This window comes from Rutidosis leptorrhynchoides, chromosome 2 (assembly GCF_046630445.1).
Source record: "Rutidosis leptorrhynchoides isolate AG116_Rl617_1_P2 chromosome 2, CSIRO_AGI_Rlap_v1, whole genome shotgun sequence".
Classification (NCBI taxonomy): domain Eukaryota; kingdom Viridiplantae; phylum Streptophyta; class Magnoliopsida; order Asterales; family Asteraceae; genus Rutidosis; species Rutidosis leptorrhynchoides.
The window spans coordinates 567,669,833-567,692,854 of NC_092334.1; the positions used below are offsets into that span (position 1 = coordinate 567,669,833).

Here is a 23,022-nt window from a genome sequence, read left to right on the forward strand (position 1 = left end):
CGTCCGGGTTACTTCAACAACCCGAGATTCCGCAATGGAAGTGGGAAAGGATCACGATGGATTTTATCACCAAACTACCGAAAACGTCGGGTTGTTATGATACAATTTGGGTCATTGTTGACCATCTCACCAAATCCGCGCACTTTCTCGCCATGAAAGAAACCGACAAAATGGAGAAACTTGCACGACTTTACATTAAAGAGATTGTAGCCCGACACGGAGTACCGTTATCGATTATCTCCGACCGAGATGGTCGTTTCATTTCTAGATTTTGGCGTACGTTACAAGAAGCGTTGGGAACGCGTTTGGACATGAGCACCGCATATCATCCCCAAACCGATGGGCAAAGTGAACGTACAATACAAACCTTAGAGGATATGTTACGAGCCTGCGTTGTTGATTTTGTAAAAGCTTGGGACAATCACTTACCTCTCGCCGAATTCTCTTACAACAATAGTTATCACGCGAGTATTAAGGCCGCACCTTTTGAAGCGTTATATGGTCGAAAATGTCGCTCTCCTCTTTGTTGGGCCGAAGTGGGTGACGTACAAATTTCCGGGCCCGAACTCATTCACGAAACCATCGAGAAGATTCTTCAAATCCGAGATAGGCTTCGGACGGCCCGGAGTCGTCAAAAATGCTATACCGACAAAAGACGCAAAGACCTCGAATTTCAAGTCGGTGACCGCGTCATGTTAAAAGTCGCACCTTGGAAAGGTGTCATCCGTTTTGGGAAACGTGGGAAACTAAATCCACGGTACGTTGGTCCTTTCGAAATCTTAGAGCGTGTTGGAACCGTTGCGTATCGTTTGGATCTTCCGCCTCAACTAAGCTCCGTCCATCCTACTTTTCATGTATCTAACTTGAAGAAATGTCTTGCCGAGCCCGATATCGTCGTTCCTCTCGAGGAACTTACTATTAATGACAAACTCCATTTTGTGGAGGAACCGGTTGAAATTGTGGACTACGTCGAGAAGGAATTGAAACAAAGCCGGATCCCGATTGTTAAGGTCCGTTGGAACGCCAAAAGGGGACCCGAGTTTACTTGGGAAAGAGAAGATCAAATGCGAAAGAAACACCCTCATCTATTCCCGGTTCCGGAAACGTCAGATTCCGAGGAAGAAACAACGACCACTACGCCTACCTAAATTTCGGGACGAAATTTCTTTTAAGGTGTAGGTAATGTAACATCCCGCCTTTTTCCGTCAACTTTTCCGTTTAACTATTTTAAACTCCGTTATATGTTTATAACATCTTCCGTTAATACGCGTTTCAATTATCTTGTTTTAGGTAATTTAACGCACCCGATTGCAACTTGAGGGACTTGTTTCGCCAAGACACCAAAGTGGTGACTAGCCACTTGACTAGTCAAACTCTTCCACCTCATTTCTTCATTAAATTTTTCCTTTTCATCTAATACTTCCACCATTCTTTAAATTCATCAAAAAGCAATTCCTCATCCAAATTCGTTCAAGAAGGATTCGATCAAAACAAATTACATATTTGAACTCCTCGTGATCTCCTCTCCGATTCCATACCAATTTCATCAAATTTGGGTAACTTTCTAAAATCACTAATATTATGTGTTCTTGAGATTTTTGAGTTAAAAGGTTGTTAATTAGTGTCTATGGCTCAAGTCTAGTATGATTATGTGTTTTGTATGCTTGTTCTTGCTATTTTGATGTAACTAGTTCATATTGAAAGTTCACATGCTTAATCTTGAATTTTGAGTGTTCATATGTTGTTTGATGCTAAGAGTTCATGTTTTAATCTTATTCCTAGTGTTACTAGCTTCGTTATGATGTATGGTTTGGTTAAAGAAACCTTCTAAACTTGATTATGAAATTTGGTGAATTTGAGTTAGGGTTTCATGAACTAGAAATGGACTTTTGATGCTTTAAATGACACGAAATGCTAATTGTAAGTGTTAGGTTGTGTTGTATGCTTAATTACCTTCGAAACGGCATATTGTTCATGTAATTTGGTTACCAAATCATTAAATGGCAATTATGACTTGTATGCATTGAATGAGGAACATTAATTGTGGTTTTTGGTTGTTGTAAGTGGAAATTTGATTGATGATATGTGTTTAGTTGCATCCCTCGTCAAAATACCTTTCCAACGATGTATGATAGGCATTATAAGTGTTTGCGGGTCAAGTGTTGTGTTAGAATTGGTTTTGGCTCGTGCATACTTGTGGAAAAGCAGAAACAGACCTGCCCAGTGGGTGGCGCGGCGCGCCCCTTTACCTGCGCGGCGCGCCAATAGGCCTGGCCAGAATCTGCTCAAATTGTCCCATTTCACGCGAAATGTTTGACTAGCTATTGACCTCCGATTCACATGAAACTTGTTTTAATACACTTGTATATGAATAATTAGCATAGAAAAATAGTCCGGGACCCGACCCGAACATGTTGACTTTTTCGTTGACTTTGACCCGACCAAGTTTGACTTTTTGTCAAACTTAACCAATTAATTATGCAATCTTTCTAACATGATTCTATACTTGTATCTTGCATGAAACTTGACAATTTGCTTCACATGCTACATAATCGAGTCGTGTCGAGCCACAGGACTAATTGAACATCTTTGACCCTGCGTGACTATCGTTATTGATACAACCTATTTGTTTAGGTCGAGACTAGCACTGTTCTTTGCACGTTTACTTGTCGAAGTACTAATACACTCTTGCAATCAAAGGTGAGATCATAGCCCACTCTTCAAACACTTTTATACTTTAAAAATCGTGGGATGAGAAAACATATACAATACATACTTACATATACTTTTCATACTTTAACGTTTTGAATACTATACAAAAGCAAAGATACATACGAGTTAGAACGAAAAGCCTCAAGTCCAATTATCATTAGTTACACTTGTAGGGTGTAAGCGAGAAATTATGTTGTGTGGCCATGCGGGTTTAACGAACCCTCATTCGAAGGAATGAAACGTTCTTTCAATGTATAGTGTAGGTTCTAACACTATTATGCAGAGGTAAGATTCATTTAAGCTTGATAATTGGGTGCTCGTGATACAAACACATCTTTTGAGATGTATACGCTTGATAAACGTTTTATACTAAACCTTGTGATACAAATATACTTTATGCATACAACTATGATTTCACCAACGTTTTTCGTTGACAGATTCTCTATGTTTTCTCAGGTCCTTGAACTTAGGTGATGCATGCTTCCGCACATACTTTTTGATACTTGCATTGGATGTCGAGTATATTGCATACGTGGAGCGTATTTTGGCTACTTTAAATTGTGTCGCATGTGTTTCATACAAACTTTAACCATTGTTATGTACTCGTTATGGGAACTTCTTTTGTAAACTTTGAAACATCCTTTTATGAAATGAATGCGACATATTTTCGGTCAAACTTTGTTATAAAGACCTACGACACATGTAATGGGACCATACGTAGATGACGTCGTCATTTGACGATTTGTCGGGGTTGCTACACGAATGAATGACAAATTATTTCGACTTCAAACATATGTTACACGTGTGTACTATCTCGTTTTCTTATAGTTTTTATAGACGAACTACAAAATGCTTGGTATGCTCACATCGAGGCGAAAACTTCTCTCGCCTTACACTCGTACTTCCGTTTAAGGAAATATTTTATTTAAATTCTCAATGGAGAGAGTGACTCTTCACACTATACTAGTATTCGCCTCGAGGGTGAATAGTCCTGTCGAACATTTTCGGAAACCGATAAATCTTCCGCGGCGCGAAATTCTTGAGAAACAGAAACTTGTTCCAACAAACGTTTTCACGTCCTAACAAACTCTTTCAAATATACCTTAAAGAGATGTACCTCGTTTCGGATCGAGATCCTCGTTTCACTTCTAGATTTTGGAGTGCCTCACAAAAAGTCTCGGGACCACGTTTAGACATGAGTACCGCACATCAACCACAACCCGACGGACCGAGCAAACATACGATTCAAACCTTGGAAACCGTAATACGAATTTGTGTTATCAACTTCAAATTTACTTGAGAAAAGTTTTTGCCTTTAACCAAATTCTCTTACAACGATGGTTATCATTCAAGTCTTAACGTCACACTTTTCGAGGACCCGTATAGCCGTAATTGTCGTTTTCTTAAATTGTTGAACCGAAGTAGGTGACAAGCGAACCACCGGACCCGAAATCATTCATGAAACAACCGGAAAATTTTTCAATTCCAAGAAAGGCTCAAGGCGGATCGTAGTCGCCAAAAGAACTATGCCGATGTTAGACGTGAACCTCTCGAATTCCAAGTGGGTAACCGCGTAACGTTAAAGTCGCACCTTGAAAAGGTGTAATCCATTTCGGGAAACGTAGATAGCTAAATCCGCGATATTTTTAGTCCTTTTAAAATCCTGGGGCGTTTTGGACCCGTTACTAGCCGTTTAGATTTTTCAACTCATTCGAGTCTCCGTTCATCCTAAATTCTACGTATCAAACTTAAAGGTGTGTCTTGCGAAACAAGAACTTGTTATCCTCTTCGATGAACTTACTATCAATGATAAACTCCACCTCATAGGAGGACCGATTGAAACTATAAATCGTGAAACCAAACTTTAAACCAACGTAAAAACCCCGACTGTCAAAGTTCGTTGAAATGCCCAAGGAAGTACCTTCACTTATTCGTAGAATTGGCAACACAAGATCTCGAGGAAGAAACAACGACTACTACTTCCAACTAAATTTCGGGACGAAATTTCTTTTAAGGTGTAGGTAATGTAACATCCCGCCTTTTTCCGTTAAATTTATTTTTAACACCGTCTTTTTTTTAAATAATACCTTTCGTTATTTAAATTCGTAGTTTCCGTTGACTAACGTTCATAATAATTCCGTCATTTAATTATAACATCACTCGTTTACTCGAGCATTTTTAAAATATTCGTTTGGTTAATTCCCGCACCCGCTTTGAAACTTGAGGGACTAATCTTGGCACTTGGCCAAATTTTGGTAACTAGTCACCACCACCTCCCACCATCTCATCCATTCATTTCTCACTTCATCTTCTCCCTCTTTTTCTCTCTTCCATTTTAGAACTCAAACACCCATCTTTATAAAATCATCATCTAAATCCGGATCAAGAAGGAAACATCAAAACAAATTACATTTTCGTGATCCTCTCTTCATCCTCTACATTTTGGTACCAATTTCATCAAGTTTGGGTAACATTTCTAAAACTCTAGATTTTCTCTAAATTCGTGTTTTTATACTTGAAATGGTGTTAGTTAGTGTCTATGGCTCGTGTGTAACATGAATATATATTTTGTTTGCTCGATTTGTTGTTTTAAGTAACTAGTTTGAACATTTGAAATGGGTTTGCTTAATCTTGCATTTTGGAAGATTAAATGTTGTTTGATTGTTAAAGTTCATGTTTTAATTGTGTTACTAGTATCACTAGCTTCGTTTTGATGCGTAGGTTGATTAAGAAAACTTCAAACACATGATTATTGATTTTTGTGAATTTTGGTTAGGGTTTGATAGACTTTGAAATGAACTTTTGATGCGTTGAATGCTTGTTAATGTCGTTAGCAAGTGTTTAGATGCATTGTATGCTTAATTACCTTCGAAACGGCATATCGTATGTGTAAATTGGATTCCCGAATCATAAAATACGTTTTACGAACTTGAAACTTTGAAAATAAACCTTTCTTGATCAATTGACGAGTTTTCGGTTATTGTAATTGATGTTTTTGCTTGTGAAAGGTAGTTAATTGTATTCCTTGTCAAAAGAGCTTTCCAATGATATAAGATGCGTATTCTAAGTGTTTACGGTTTGCGTTTTGTGCTAAATTGAATTTTGGATCAAGACTTGAACTTTTGAAACTGACCAGGTACCAAGCCACGCCTAATGTCGCGGCGCGACACCTCTGGCCGCGGCGCGGCAATAGCCGTGTTTGGGTTCTAACCTACTTTGTCAAATTTCGAAAAATGTTTGCTATGCTACGCACCTCCGATTCACATGTAACTTGTTCTAACATGCTTATATATGAATAAAAACCTCAGAAAAATAGTTCGGGACCCGACCCGACCCCGTTGACTTTTTCGTTGACTTTGACCAAGTTTGACTTTTAGTCAAACTTAACAAAACACTTATACAATCGTTCTAATCTTATTTTATACTTGATTCTTGCATGAAACTTGACAACGTGATTCACATGCTATATAATCGAGTCGTAATGAGCCATAGGACTAATTGAACACATTTCGCTCGACCTTGTGTCGTAACCGGTTAATTGATACAACTTACTTGTTTAGGTCAAGGCTAAGCAACATTCATGCACACGTTTACTTTGTGAAGTACATTTATACTCGTGCACTCGAGGTGAGATCATAGTCCCATCTTTCAAACAACTTTTATGCTTTAAACTATGGGATGAGAAACATATACGTATCATGCTTTTACACTTTGAACACAAGTACGAAAACGAACATTCCACGTACGGGTTTGAACAAAAAGCCTCAATTCAGTTATCATTAGTTACACTTGCAGGGTATAAACGTGAACTTATATTATGTGATCACATGGGCTTGACGAGCCTCATTCGGACGGTTCGCTACCGTTAGCGGATGAAATATATTTTCGGGTCTAGTGTATGTTCTAACACTACGCAAAGGGTGCAAAACAGTTAAGTTTGATAATTGGGTGCCCGAGATACAAACAACAACTTTGGAATGCAAATGATTTTGATAATCATCTTATACTAAATCTTGTGGTTCAAATACAACGTTTACTAAAACACCTATGATTTCACCAACGTTTTTCGTTGACAGTTTTCTATATGTTTCTCAGGTTCATACTTGGGTATTTGATACATGCTTCCGCGTACACTCATACTTGCTTGGAGTTAAGCATACATGCATACACTCTGATTTCTTGCTTGGGGTCAAGCATACATACATACATACGCTAGTGATAGCACCTTTGGATTCAAACATATCGTTTACATACTTACGCTATTTATAGCAACCGTGATTTTAAACTAATTATGTCGCAAGTTATCTCATTTATAATTTATACTTTTGCAAACTTGAAATTGTTGTCGAACGGTTTTGTAAACTAAACTTTGCAAGCATGATACGTTTCAAAAGGACGCGACACAATTTTGGTCAAACGAGTCTCATATAAGGACTACGACCACGTAACGGGACCTAAGTTAGCGGCGCCGTCAATGACGATTTTGTCGGGTCGCTACATTTTCTTGCTTGGACAATCTTGTTTAAAAAATTCACGTAAATAGTCCCAGCGACTAACGGTGGTTTAAAAATACATTAAATACCTTTAATTTTGATTTCAATAATTGAAGATCGGGACATCCTTTGATTTGTGGGTAATACAATTTTGAAGGTCATATTTAGTTGTTTAGGGATTTGAACTATTTGAAACGATGTAATCACAGGTGGTAAAGTCACAGGGACTGTTCACACAAATATTTAAACCACACTCAAAAAAAAAAAAAAAAAAAAAAAAAAAGTTTTAAAGAATAAACTAGTATATATGAATTGAACCATAAAGACCATTCGTATAACTTTTCTAGTTTATTACAGTAAGTAATACCAAAGTGATTACTCACAATTGAATTTCGATAAACATAGGTCACCAGTTCCATACGTTTGGGCCCAGTTTTTAAAAAAACAATTATACGTACTTTTTAGTTATATCCTCTGCAAGTACGTTTTATCAGAGAAATTAAATAAATAAAAATATTTCCTATTTACCTCAAGATATCCGCAGGTTTGAACCAGGACTTGTAAGAAATTATAGAACTATAGCCTTTAGAGATACCATCCATGTTCTCATTCATTATCTTTTATACTTGTCTACACCTTTTACGTTTCTATCACAATATATCAAAAGTTCAAAACCAACACTAATAACAACAACCTCTTGCCCTAGTTTCACGAAATCTTAAACAACATTCGATTAATCTACAACCACAACCAGTACATAAAATCAAAGTTTCATACCCTTTTCTCTGGCCATTTCAGTGACTACATTCGTCTTCTCAGTATTATCAGCATCCAACCCAATATACGACTTCCAAAGCATTAACGAAAACGGGTAAACCGATAACGCCTTTTTGTGAAAACTCTCCAACATAGACTTAAAACCAACCACATTTTGTAACAAACTTGCTGCTTCAACCCATAAAAACTCTGGTGCAACCGGAACTGCTTGAAACAAAGAATCGATCAACTGTACGCCCGCCCAAAACGATACGCTAGCATTTGCATCTGATAAGTTCTTACAAATAGAAATCGCTAGCTGATAATTTGCAGGCCTTAACTCCATTAAAGCTTCAGCTAAATCCACAACATCTGTTAACGTTTCGTAACCTTGAAACGGCAACAGCATATGGCCAAAACATGATTCAAGAACGAGATTCAACAAAGAAGAATCAGATGAAACCGGACACAATAGATTGTTAACTAGTTTCTGCGTTTTTGGATTGCTGATTTTTCTGATGAAGCTTCGAGAAAGTGGTTCGGGTGGAGCAGAAGCCCGTGGATCCATTAGATAACGGGTCAACTTGTTCAAGAAAACGTCTAAATGGGCTTTTTCAAGCCCGTTACCGAACCCACTTTTAAGCGAAAACATTACATGCTCTTTCACACAATGGTTGTAGTCAGTAGAAGAAGCGATTTCCATTACCTGCTCGATTGCAATACGAGCTTCTGTATGATCGTTTTGCAACTGTTTAAGTAAGGCAAGATTAAGCAGCCCGAACACAATATCGGTCTGGGCCAAACTAGATATCCAGGCACTGATATTTACAATTTTGGTCCCTGAACGATAAACGTCAGAAACAGAGGTAAACCACCGTTCCATAACCGTTTTTGCAAAATCGACTCTTCCATTTTCAATGAAAAGTTGGGCATACTGGTTCCAAATACATTGTATTCCAGATTTTTCGACCCAATTAGCCAAAACCTCTTCAAACGCTGCACGTGTTGACATTGTAGAGTCAAATCCATTGACCCGTATGGATAAAAGAACGAGTTCCAAACATGACGGGAACAGTTGAATATACTTTCTCAAAAGATTCTTGCAAGAATCAAAACCTTCGACGACAGCTGTGCATTTGATGTGATTAAGAGCAAAAAGTTCGACGTTTTTCTGATCCGATTTTGCATCAAAATACTCGCCGACAAGTTCGATCAGGGTGATTGCTTTCGTCTTTTCATCAGGTGTTAAATTAACCGAATGCCATTCGATTGCTGATAATTCTTTTTGACATTCAAACTGGTGCACGATGGTATCCGGTAATTTCTTATAGAGGATCAAATAAATGCAACAAACTGATAAGACACGTTTGTCGGGTATTGTTAGGCACGCGTGAAGATCGGGAAGAAACGGAGGGTTGGGATCGTTAGATGTTTTTGTGAAGGAAAAGAGTGTGTAGGCGTTTTGAATAGCGTTGTTGACTTGACCACAAGAACATAAAAAGTTCAGCATTTGTAAATAGATATCCAAAATGCATTCACTATTAAGCTCGGGATTCGTATTCGGATCAGATGCATGCCGACACAATGCAGAAAGAGCAGTGTTATAAGCAAGCAATCGATCATCAAGTTTTTCGCGACTGTTGATGAACATCAGCCAAAGCTCATAAGATGAATCATTGTATTCAACCTGGATAAAACAAATCAATGCATGAAAAAGGGTGTAAAATAATAAAGGTAAACAATTATAGTGTGATTTATTGAAGGTCTAATTATAGGGTGATTTATTGTATAATTTTCCATTGGATCTGTTAGGTTGTTACTTACTTAGTATGCAATGTGAAATTGACAAGTTCTAATATGTATGGATTGAGATTGCCACTTCTATAATAGCAAACTTATTTCTTATTTTTATTAATTTTTTTCCTTTTTTTCATACTTATTTCAGTGACTTGTTCATTAATTTACATTTCGGGTACCCCACACCGAGTTGTGATCATGTGAATCCAACAATTTGCTTGAAATCTAAGGGACCAATCAGAGAGCGACAATCAAATGTCACTGACTCCTCTTTTTTCCCAATTTTTCTTTTTAATTTAACCCGATTTAGAGCTTAGGGTTTAGGGTTTTAGGTTTAGTCCCCAAAACCCTAAACCCTAAACCGTTCGTGTTAGAAACTCAATCTAAACCCTAAACCCTAATTTCTAAACCCTAATTGCTAACCCTAAACCCTAATTTCTAAACCCTAATTTCTAAACCCTGATATAGGGTTTAGGGTTACGGAAGTCAATCACATGTGAACCACATTTTAGAGTAGTTGACTACATGTGAGAACAAGTGATTGTCGCGTTGTGATTGGTCCCTTGGATTTCAAGCAAATTATTGGATTGAAAAAAATATTTCACAGCCCACACCTCATATTTGTGGGATTATGTATTGTTTAGTGTGTAGACCTCTGACTGCAGTTAACTTATAAATAAAAGCATGAGATTTTCAGTTTCTGAATTATATGGTAGCAAAGAGAGAAAGATGAGGTACATACTGCATAGTAAAACATGTCATCTTCTCCAATTGACTTCTGATTGCTATAGTAAATGTGCAAATACACAATCCATAGAAGTACAGACTTAGGGTGTTCCTCAAGGGCTCGAGCGAGGACTATAAGAGCCTGCATATTTCCATTAAGTAATACACGCAACATACAACATCAAGAACGGAACATTAAATGTGTAAGAGATACTGTATCAAATATACAAGATCCATAACATTTATTAAAAAAATTGTAAGACATGCTTCTCAAATAAAAATAAAAATAAAAATAGTAAGATATTGTATCGAATAAGGTACCTCTCTGCGTCCCTTCTGCTTGTTAACCTCTCTAGTTAGATTATGAAAAGCTATCTCAAGGGGATGATAAGTATCATCCATATGCTGTTCTGGCTGGTCCTATATATATAGATAACTTACATATATATGTCAAGAGAACAAGGTCTAGTATCAAAATCGGTTCATGTGGCAAAAAAAAAAAAAAAAAAAAAAACAAAAAAAAAAAAAAAAAATTGTTTAATCTATTTTACTATACTTGATCAAAATTTAATTAACCACATGATTACACTACCATAGGCATATTGGCTATATAAAATTTTCAGCCACTCCTAAACAAATTATTCATAATAAACTATTGTTGAGACGATTGCAAGGTTGCATAAATCGCTACTCGGGGAGTACTTGGTCGGGACTTTTTAAGGAGTACTAGGAAACTTGGGGAGTACTCGGATGCTAAGCAAGTTTGACTTTGACCAAGTTTTGACCAATTTTCCGAGTAATTCCAAGTTTTGACCGATTATCCGAGTATCCCGAGGTTTGACCGAGTATTTTCCAAGTACTCGCCGAGTAATTCCGAGCCTCAACGAGAAAATGTATGTCTACATATAAGATGCCACTATAATCAAACTGTAATCAAGTGAACATGTGGACTGACCTCTTTGACATTTTTACCATGAAAATACGAAGATTGTCGGTTCCAACCACCATGGACCTCAATGCGTGTTTCGGGACCATGCAGACACGGCTCATCTGAATGCAAATCTGCAAAAACTGAGCTTGAAACAACCAACGAACCACTGAAATACTTCTGCCAACGTTGTTCGAAACTCTGCGCTACAAGATACTTATACGCATGTGAATCACATTTCAGACTGTCTAAGCTTACGAGATACGTAGGCGGAGTTACAGGACAACCAAGACACTTTGAAACTGTACAATCCACAAATGTAACATGAAAATATATTAGTAGAATTGTACAAACTAAATTCTAGAAGAAGAAAAAAAAAGACAAGATTGGGTTAAAGATTCGTACCGTTTCGGTTACAATCATTGCTTTTGGATGAATAATCTCTGACATGTTGCATTGGACACTCATCATCATTACATTTACCTCTTAATTCAAACATGCAAAGAGACCAAAAGGGATTAACTGCTACGTTGTTAGAGTAAGAACCAACGTCACTGACATACATGTCCAATAAAGATAATGTCTTCGAATTGGCGATTGAATCATTACGCTGGGCCCCAGAAACATTATAAACTTTTTTCTCATTAAAATTACTGTTAGTTTGTGACTGCATGGAATTCATTGCGGCTAAGAACTTTACATGACCAAAAGCAGTCCTCAAAACTGGCTCATTCAAAGAAACTTTTTTCACTGGTACTTCATCACACGTTGGTTCTATATCAAAAACGAATATATAGAATTAAAAACAATGAATAAGATTGAAATGCCAGAATACATAATGATTTATAATACATTTGATATGATTTTTTTTTTTAAATACTCAAAGAGCCAAACTACAAACAATACGTACCTCTAAAATCATAAAGTTGGTCTTTATCCGTATCAGGAGGTACAACTTCACGATCTGCCATTATTTCTTCATCTTCCCTATCAACAGTAGCAGGCTGCATGTTCTGTTCCGTTTCATTCTTTTTTGAAGTTCTATTTGCTAACCTCGCAAACAGTTGAGACCTCAATGTTGCTTCAAGAAGCAATGAATCCTCAGTTGGGTCAGGGGTAATTTCGTCATTATTCACTTCTTCAGGGGTAATTAAGTCATTATTCACTTCTTCAGGGGTAATCAAGTCATCATTCACTTCTTCAGCCTTTTCGCCACCAGATATTCCTTCCATGTGACTAGAATTACCACCTGTAAGCTCGAATTCAGATGTCTGTTCATCCTCAGCTAATATAGTATCTGGTTCAGGGGCAATTAAGTCATTATTTACATCATTTAATATCTCATCTTCCTGAGGCTCAGATCCACAAGTATCTGGTTCACTGCATGATTCAGAATCCAAATCTTTTCCATCTTCGCGCAAATCATCTGGAGACCTAACGTTTATATGAAACTCGTTACGCACTTGATGATGTGGCATCATATTATTTTCCGAGATGTTGGTTACAGGATTCATATTGGCGGCTCCGTTATGCTGATGTGACATATTTGGCCATAACATGGTTGACTCATCCATCAAACGAGATCCAAGATTAGCTGAAAATAATTCACGTTTGCGATAAAGATAAGAACATTTGGAGTTAGCCTCAGCTAAATCCCTTTGGGCCTTGCGATAAGCTTTTAAGGCCTTTCTTTCTTCGATTTCACATTTACGCCGATACTCTTGTGCTTCATTCAGTTCTTTGTCTTGCAGCTCCTCAATTTCGAGTAGTGATTCGATATCCATATCACTGTTAGCAGCACCAAAATGATTCCAGATATTTGAATTGTTCAACGATACCTTGAATCAGATAACGATAAGGTAACTTGTCATGCTTATATCAGCATTAAGATGTATATTAATCCATAGAAACTACATGAAAGGATCTTTACATTCATACTGTACACTTGATTGCACAATGAGTTGTAGGAGTAAGATACTGTAACATGTTTTCCTTTTAATTAGCAAACAATTATGTTATATAAAGGTGAACTGGCCTCCTCAGAACATTATATAAAGCAACAACATTTAATATTAAAATGGTATACAAGAAATCCATAAACATAAACATATAATGTTATACAAGAAATCCATAAACATAAACATAACCATTAAAATGATTGTCTAGAAACATAAACATAATCTTCATTTGTTCAAGAACTCTAGGATTTCTAATTTGAAATCATATTAAAATGTTAGACCGATGTAACTTTGACCAATTTTGACTCACTAAATCCGATTTTAACCAACTAAATCCGATTTTGAACCAAGTCACCGACGTTAACCAATTAATTACACCGGTTCCTAAAAAGGAGTAATCGGAGAATAATCGGCACTGCATTCTCTATTGAGGAAATAAAACAAATCATTATTATGCAATAACTATACAATAATAGAGGGGTTACTGTTGTAACTAGCAACAAGCAGAAGCAGCGGATGAAAGTGAACCGCTGCAGCGGGTGACAAGCAGCAGCAGAAGCTGACAGCCAAGGAAGGTAATCGATGACGACTTTGGGATCCAAATCACAAAAATAACACAGGTAGAAAGAACAGAATATTAGGGTTACGTAAAATTTCCCAATTTATTGGCAGGTGCAGGGCACGTGACCTGTCGTATCTACACCCTTATTTTGAAGCAAATGTCCAGTTCGGTGTGAAATGGGTCTAATGAGTCATATACTTATATTACACTTGATCCTATTCTCATAGCATTTCTTGGTGCTTTCATTTCTAAGCCTCTACCGAACAAAAAATGAATAAAATTAAACAGGAAATATTACAATTAGGCAAGTTATCTTCATTTTTTTCCTTAAAAAGTAATTTATGAAAATAAAACATAATGAATAGTTTTTTAATGGTACACAGCTGTATGTAGGTAAAATAACAGCCACCGGCATGCGTCAATAAAGAAACACCAGAGTAAGATATGGACTCTCCCTACAGGCATATTATGTGACATATTAGTATGTATCACCATTATAAATTAACGTCTTCTCATATATTCGGTATCTTCTCATTTACGCACCATCATAATCATAATGAGAATGATATTAATTATATAATAATTATTATTATTATCACCATTAATTATATGCATTCAAAATATCCAAAAAATATACTAAGAAATAACTCAACTAATCATTAGATTAACAGTTATTTGTGAAATCATAAAGAAAACTGATGTAGGCTGACAAGGTCCAGATTACAAAATGATTCATGACCATCAACTTGTTTGTTAAAGCTTACTTACTTGGGCTTAATCTACCTACCCTATGGTCTCGTAAAGGACTGTAACGTGGTATCAGCATAAAGATAAAATGCAGACATATTAATCAGTAAAAACAAGTAACGGAGTTGGAATTAAGAGAAAACTAACACATTAAAATTTTAATGAATGTTTAAGTTTTATAGTTGTTCCAAATTGTCTAAAATGTAAATCTATTCTCTGTACCTGTGTATTTGGAGAAATTATATCAGTTATACCAGCTAAAGGGGCAGAAGCCTCCGCCAGAGTTGTGTTCATATTAGGTCGCCTGTTATTCCTGATTATGCCACTACCTACACAACACCAACATAAGCCTTGTATTATGCCTCATCTAGTGATATTAAACACAACTTTAGCAACAACAAAAAAACATAAAAAATGTTATACTTCACATATGGGCCATGGCCCAAAGACCTGTAACCCAAAAACCAAGGTTGCAAAAATCGCTACTCGGGGAGTACTTGTCAAAACTTTTTAGGGAGTACTCAGCAACTCGGGGAGTACTCCGAAAGTACTCGGATGTTAGCCAAGTTTGACTTTGACTGATTTTGACCATGTTTTGACAGATTTTCCAATTTTGACCAAATTTGACCGAGTACTCCCTATAGATAACACAATTAATTTCAATCTTGACACTTATAAACCTGAAGGCGGATGCATTGAAGGGATGTTCGAATTTTTCGCTTCCTTTATCTGCTGCATTGCACTGGACTGCCCGGTCACACCTATAACGTCTGTATCACGACCATCATTCTTACCCTTCAGACTATCAGTTTCATTTTCAGATATTTTAGGTCCAGATGTTGACTCTGAAGGAGGCTTCTCATGTTGACCAATAGTAATTAAGGAATTTGTAGGTGGCTCAGAAACTTTAAGACGTTTTTTCTCAGGTTCCATAGGTTCAAGACCAGCAGAATCTCTGTTCCTTACAGCATTAATATTTGAATTCATATTTGTACTACTCTTTAATGCAGTTGTAACTACCTCCTTATTAGATTTACTTTTCAACTCATTTTCACGAATCGCAATCAACTGCCTTAAATCTTGGAGTTTACTACCATTGATATGAACATTCGGGGCGACTTTAGTTTTACTTGGGTGATTAGATTTATCGCCATTCTTGGAGAAAAATCCATTAACTCTGTTCGTTGACGGGATAGTTCGACTGGTAGATACGTTTTTGTGCATTTTGATGTTAGCTTTTTGGGATAATTTTCTATTCTCCATAACTTCTTTTCCCGCCTTATCAGTCTCAACTGCGTTTCCTCTTATGTTTTCTTCAGAATCACTGTCGCTGTCATCATCTGAAAAACTAATCACAAATGGGACTCGCTTCTTCTCTGTACCTTTACGATTCTTTAAATGCGAAGAACCTATGAAGTATGCATAAAAACCAAAAAATTTGTTAAGACACATGTAGATCAATTACACTAACAGAACTTCCCAATAACCACGAACGTTAAAGAATATACATGCATCGTTATTTACTTGGCTGCATATAGCTTAATGAAGCAGACATGTTTTTATGCATACAAAATGGAAGTACTAGAAGATGATAGAAATAGTGTTTATATGCATAAACATGCTTTTATTAAACTACATGTGGATGGGGTTGCAGACGACGTGCACAAATCACAAATATATGTGTATAGATCCTTTACACACATTCCCTTTCTTTGGTTATGCAACGTATACACATTCCCGTTAATTGTAATGTAGCCAAAAGCGATATCATTAGAGTCAAAAGATAGTAAGGATGACGTTAAGAAAGGAAAAAAAAAAAAGGTATATTGGATAGCAAACCATACCCATCTCGATATTGGTAACTTTGTTTGATGAAGCCCCCCGAATAATGCTGCTACCAAGATAATGAGAACCTGCTGCCTTCTGGGAGAGAATAATTATATCATTATGAGAACCGTTTAATTTCTAATGAGTAAATAACTGGCCAGATCTACATTAATTTTGTAATCAACAGACGCACCAAATCAATTACAAAAAAAAGAAAGTATGACATAAAAAACCTAGTAAATCAACAACATGATCTTTAAATAATCTAAGTAGCACAATCGGTAGATGCATCTCCATACAAGTAAATCATGTAATTTAAGTTATTTAACTAAAATAGCTAAAATCTAGTTCTCAATTTGTTTAATTAAGCTTCATAATCATAAATGTCTTTAAAACTTCGTTAACTGTCCACCGCAAATACTAGGTGGCATATATACATCATATTCAAAAAAATAAAAAAAGTACAGTAGCAAATCAAGTCAAGCAACAACATCAAAGTAACTCATAATCTAATGATTCTCCCTAAACCTCAATCACAGCAACAAAATTAACCAATCCTTCAGCTTAATTGACCTTATAAATCTCAGTGAATAATTTTATAAATTTATCATATGAAATTAAAATAGATAGCTAACTCAGTCAGTAACAAATTTACCAAAAACCTAAGATAATAGCCAAGAACGTCTCGGATATAAATATATATTCGCATTAACTGCAATTTTAATAATGATCTAAATCAACAGAATCAGAGAACCTGCAACTACAGATTAAAATTATAGATACACGAAGTGTATATAATATGTTAGGGTTTTGTAGACGTAACGCCATTTACCGGTGCAATTAGTTCGCCTCCTTGTCTGACTATCAATGAATTTCTAATGATTTTTGCATCGCTTTTATCATGAAGAATTGACGTTGTGACAGGAGGAGAAATCTTAAAGAGTTTTTTCCTCCATTAGCAATGTGCACATAGCTTTCGAGCGTAATGTATAGATGACGGTTAATTAATGTAAAAGAAAAAACCAAAACAAAAAGAAACCGTAATTATACAAGGTCAAAATACCCTTGCTTGACTAGATTTTTATTTTTGTTCCGTTTTAATATTAGGGAGGTATACTCACATACCAGTTTTTGATCCATACACACTTTTTACTATAAAACTTACAATTATAACCTTAAATTTGACTTGAACCTCTATTATTATAAGTAAGGACATAATAGTCAATTAGGTGTATATGGATCAATATTGAGTGTGTGAGTATCATCCCCTTATAGCAATTCTCGTTACAAGGTGCGAATGAGTAAATGATGAGGTTTCGATAAATATAATGATTCTTCGGAATGCCCAAGATTAGTGAAGTTGTTGGTAAGTTTATTGCTAATGTGGTGGAATATGAAAGGTTCTCCGGTAACAAAAGGGTAATCACATATATCAAAATTATGATAAGGCTACTCCGAATGAAAAATCGAAGTTGTCTTGCTGGAGCTGTGATATAATTTGCTACTTTGTAAAGGAATTGCAAGGTTATTTTTGCTAATAAATGTCAAGATCTTACACAGATATGTGTTGAATTATGACTTTGGTTTCGAGAGCTTTTTAAGTACATAACTGTGGGTAATATGTGGTTGGATCATCATCTCGATTGCTCATTATTTGAAGTGTCTTCAGAGATTTTCGAAGGGTTTGAACACAGATTGTAATCGTTTGTATACATTTGATGTTCTAACACAGTTTTGAAGTCAAAGTATAGCTTTGAAAGATGTAGGAATCTAAAAGTGATGGTACCGGTTATATCTCGAATTGAATTCCGAGATTTCAAAATCAGAATATGTAATTGGGTTTGAATGAGTATGGTTGTTTTGATTTCTATGAAAGAATGTATATTATAGTGAAAGTAGGAAGTATAGTTGATAATTTGCTTAATCTGATTTGAAAAATGTAACATATTAATTGTGAATATATATATATATATATATATATATATATATATATATATATATATATATATATATATATATATATATATATATATATATATATATATCGGGTATTACCTACCAGTTAAAAAAATTTTCACAATTAATATTTTGTACATAAGAATTTTATTACAGTCTTTATGAAAATATATATGTATATATTCTCTTTAGATGTAACATAGATTTTAATGAGTCAATATTAAACTCATTCGATTTATGGTTAAAACCATAATTGAATAATCCATTGAAGGCTTTAGAGATTAAATAAGTATTTCTTCAATAATATTGAAATTATGAATCAATACTTCGTTATTTGTTGAGATGTGATGTTGGTTTTCGTTAAATTCTTGTGAACTTCGCAAAGTACGAATGATGTTATCTGAAAAGTTTCGGTTACATCAATGATGAAGTGTAAAATCAAATATATACTTGATTTATTAGGAATTGGAATTTGTTGAATTGAGACAGAGATTGTAGTTAACGATGGTTTGAGACAGAGATTGTAGTTAACGATGGTTAAGTCGCGGGCGAGAGACGTACATTATTACATATTTGTAATATGAATTAACCGAGTAGTTAAGATTCACACACAATAGCTTAGCACGGAAAGATTTATTTTTATTTCAAAATATATATATATAAAATATACATATAATTTCTTCAGAGGGAATAAGTTAATTCTTCATAACTCGTTGATACAATATACGCGTTATTGATTCGTAATGATGTCCACAGTGATTCTTGAACTGACGGAGTTTGTGTTGTTATGGGTGTTGTTGATTCTAATGTTGACTGTACTGACGATGCTGGTGACGCTGACGGTACTATTGATGTTGTTGGTAAAACAAGTTTAGCTTGTTAATTACACACCATTTTTGTCAGGGTTTCTACTCTTCCTTCTATCATTTTGGTTCGCTTAACTGATTTATGATTAGGGCTAGATTAGATAACCTCTAAGACTTTAGAGATTACATAATCGATGTGGAATGTTTCTCCAATGAAGTTATGAATTAATACTTCGTCAGTTATTGTTGTTGGTACTCCTTGGTATATATGGTGCGTATGACGTTGATGCTCGTGGGACAGATTGTGAGGTTGAGGTTTACGACGCGGTTGTGGTTGGGGTGGTAATGGTACTTTTGGCATTGATGATGGTGGTACTGGTTATGCTTCTGGTGCTGCTGCTGGTGTTTGTAACCTTTGCACCATATTCTCCAAAGCCACTACTCGAGCGCGAAGCTCGTTGACTTCTTCTATTACACCGGGGTGATTGTCAGTTCGGACGAGCGGATAAATAAAATCTAAAATTTCATGTAATATATAATCGTGACGAGATACTCTGGAAATGAGAGAGAAAATGGTGTTTCGGACAGGTTCGCCGGTAAGTGCTTCAGGTTCTTCGTCAAGAGGGCAATGTGGTGGATGGAAAGGATCGCCTTCTTCTTGTCTCCAATGATTGAGGAGGCTACGAACCCATCCCCAATTCATCCACAATAGGTGATGACTGATTGGTTGATCCATTCCGGTCACACTGCTTTCGGAGCTTGAGTGAGATTCCATTTCGGAATTCGAGTAACTTGAACTAACGACGAATTCCATTTCGTACGATTTGATAAAGGATTTTTCGATATACAATGATTTTTTCGGCTATCGGGTGATATTCTATTTACATAGGATATATATATATATATATATATATATATATATATATATATATATATATATATATATATATATATATATATATATATATATATATATATATATATATATATATATATATATATATATATCAAAAGATTTCATAGATTACAGAGGAATTTGCGGGATATGTCAGACAAAGTTTAAAGTAACAGATACGATAAGATATGATTTAGCAGATACGCTAAGATATGAATTTTGTCTATACACTACTCATGCAATTAATGTAGCAAGACGTGTCTAGACTAATAATGATAAGTAGGTAATTTCATAAGGATGATAAGGAGATGATTTCCGACTAGAAATGATAAGCAAAACTTTTGACATGCAGACACGGTCGAAGTCCAGACTCACTAATGCATCCTAACGACTTATCAGTTAGACCCACTAATGCAGACCTGGTTCGCTAAGACCACCCCTCTGATACCAACTGTAGAGACCCGTCCTAATCCATCCAGACGAAGTCCATATCGATTATAAACGATTCACAACAGTTGATTACATCGCGAGGTACTTGACCTCTATATGATACATTTTACAAACATTGCATTCGTTTTTGAAAAGACAATCTTTCATTACATCGAAAGTTGACGGCATGCATACCATTTCATAATATATCTAACTATAATTGACTTAATAATAATCTTGATGAACTCAACGACTCGAATGCAACGTCTTTTGAAATATGTCATGAATGACTCCAAGTAATATCTCTAAGATGAGCAAATGCACAGCGGAAGATTACTTTAATACTTGAGAATAAACATGCTTTCAAGTGTCAACCAAAAGAAGGTTGGTGATTTCATTAGTTTAACATAAATAATCATTTCCATCATTTAAATAGACCAGAAGAATTTTCATTTTCAGTTCTCATAAATATACGTCCCATGCATAGAGACAAAAATAATCATTCATATGGTGAACACCTAGTAACCGACATTAACAAGATGCATATAAGAATATCCCATATCATTCCGGGAAATTCTTCGGACATGATAAAAACAACATCGAAGTACTAAAGCATCCGGTACTTTAGATGGGGTTCGTTAGGCCCAATAGATCTATCTTTAGAATTCGCGTCAATTAGGCGTGCACTAATTCTCAAAATTAGTGATGTTACCTAATTCTTAGGCTACCAAGCTAAAAGGGGCATATTCGGCTTCGATCATTCAACTATATAATGTAGTTTTGATTACTTGTTTCTATTTCGTAAAACATTTATAAAAATTTCGCATGTATTCTCAGCCCAAAAATATAAAGGGTAAAAAGGCAAATAAACTCACCATACTGTATTTTGTAGTAAAAATGCATATGACGTCATTGAACAAAAGTAGGGTTGGCCTCGGATTCACGAACCTAAATTAATTATGTATATTTATATTTTGGTCAAAATTTGTCTTAATATTTTAAGTCAAGTCATAGTGTACCACAATCCTAATGCTCGAGACTAATATGCAAAAGTCAACAAAAGTCAATTTGACTCAAAATGATTTCCAAAATCTATACATGATTAATATATAGTTTAAATATCGTCGTTTTATATTTTTTAAATATCTTTAAAAGATTTATTAGAGTAAATAATATAATTCATTTATTAATAAATAAGACTTTATAAAAAAATATACTTTTATATATCTTAAGTAATAAAATTTATAAAGTTCATTTAATATCATAAAGATAATATGATAGGTATTATTAAAGAAATTTTATTACACGTAGTAAAAATATGTTTGTATCTCATATGTATTTGATAAAATAATATCTATAATACTAGTAGGTAAAAGTTGCATTATTTTGTAATAATAATAATTATTATTCTATTAATTAAAATATCAATATTTATAATTACTAAAATAAAATGATAATTCTAATTATGATAACATTAATATTTATGATACTTTTTAATATTATCTTTTAAAATAATAATTCTATTTAAAATGATAATAATAATGATATTTTATAGTAACAATGACATTTCTATTAAAATGGTAATTTTTGTTAAAATGATAGTTTTAATATAACGATACTTTTAATAATAATAGTGTAACATCCTCAATCGAGCCTAGTTGTGAGATTACTAAAGTGCCCTTAAGTTAGTGTTGTGTTATTTGTATGCTTTTATTTTTATTTAATATTTACTATTAAATAATAATGTGGTTAGGACCAGTTTGTGACAAGGGTCACAGAACAGGTTTGTTTATTTAATTTGGACTTCGTTTGGGTTGCCAAATGATGTACGAAAGATATCAGATAACTGATAAATACCCGTGTGTCACACAGTGTGAGAATTAAACCCACTTTAGATGACTTAGGCAGTCTCTCTCTTGCATTTTCCAGATCCTTCCCAAACACACCCGTTCTTCATCTTCCTCACCTACAATCAAACCCTAATCCTTAATCTTTAGCTAGAGCTCAAATTGTTCATATCTTTGTGTTCCTTGTGATTTACTGATTCTAACAAGGTAAGGTTCATAGCTTTTCATGCTTTAATCTTCAAGAAAATGGAGTTTTTGTGTTAGTTTTCATAAAAGTGTAAATTTGTGTCAAAACAAGTGATTTAAGTGTTGTTATGGTCAAATTGTTGTGGGTTTTGAGTCTATAACAGGTAGTGAACGAGTTGTGATCGATTTTGGTGTTTAAAACGAGCTCTAGATCGAGATTTGAGGATTTCATCGTGAAGTCCGTAGCCTGTGTTCAGTTTCTGATGAAGATGAACACACTCGGCCGACTGTCGGTCGACAGTCGACCGACTGAGGTAGTGGACCGACCGATTGACAGACAACCGACCGACTGTTGAGTGAACCGACCGATTGAGATTTACCTTCGGCCGATTGATGT

General features: G+C 35.2%; 1 protein-coding gene across 1 annotated transcript; it reads right to left on the minus strand.

The window, feature by feature from the left end:
• Window positions 1-7,517: 7,517 nt before the first annotated feature.
• On the minus strand, window positions 7,518-17,461 carry LOC139893166 (uncharacterized). The gene is made up of 10 exons (XM_071876315.1): window positions 17,339-17,461; window positions 16,524-16,602; window positions 15,360-16,088; window positions 14,902-15,008; window positions 12,323-13,250; window positions 11,818-12,186; window positions 11,440-11,714; window positions 10,806-10,904; window positions 10,501-10,626; window positions 7,518-9,648 (listed from the first exon to the last, which is right to left on the minus strand). Exons 2-10 carry the CDS (start codon window positions 16,525-16,527, stop codon window positions 7,969-7,971), a joined length of 4,317 nt encoding a protein of 1,438 aa, XP_071732416.1. The 5' UTR covers window positions 16,528-16,602; window positions 17,339-17,461; the 3' UTR covers window positions 7,518-7,968.
• Between the last annotated feature and the right edge of the window lie 5,561 nt (window positions 17,462-23,022).

Excerpts from the sequence above, each read along its gene's own strand:
- LOC139893166 (XM_071876315.1), bottom strand. Across the intron at positions 12,187-12,322 it reads CCAACTTTATGATTTTAGAG|AACCAACGTGTGATGAAGTA; the intron begins GTACGTATTGTT and ends TTTTTGATATAG. Across the intron at positions 10,627-10,805 it reads AGCAGAAGGGACGCAGAGAG|GCTCTTATAGTCCTCGCTCG; the intron begins GTACCTTATTCG and ends GGAAATATGCAG.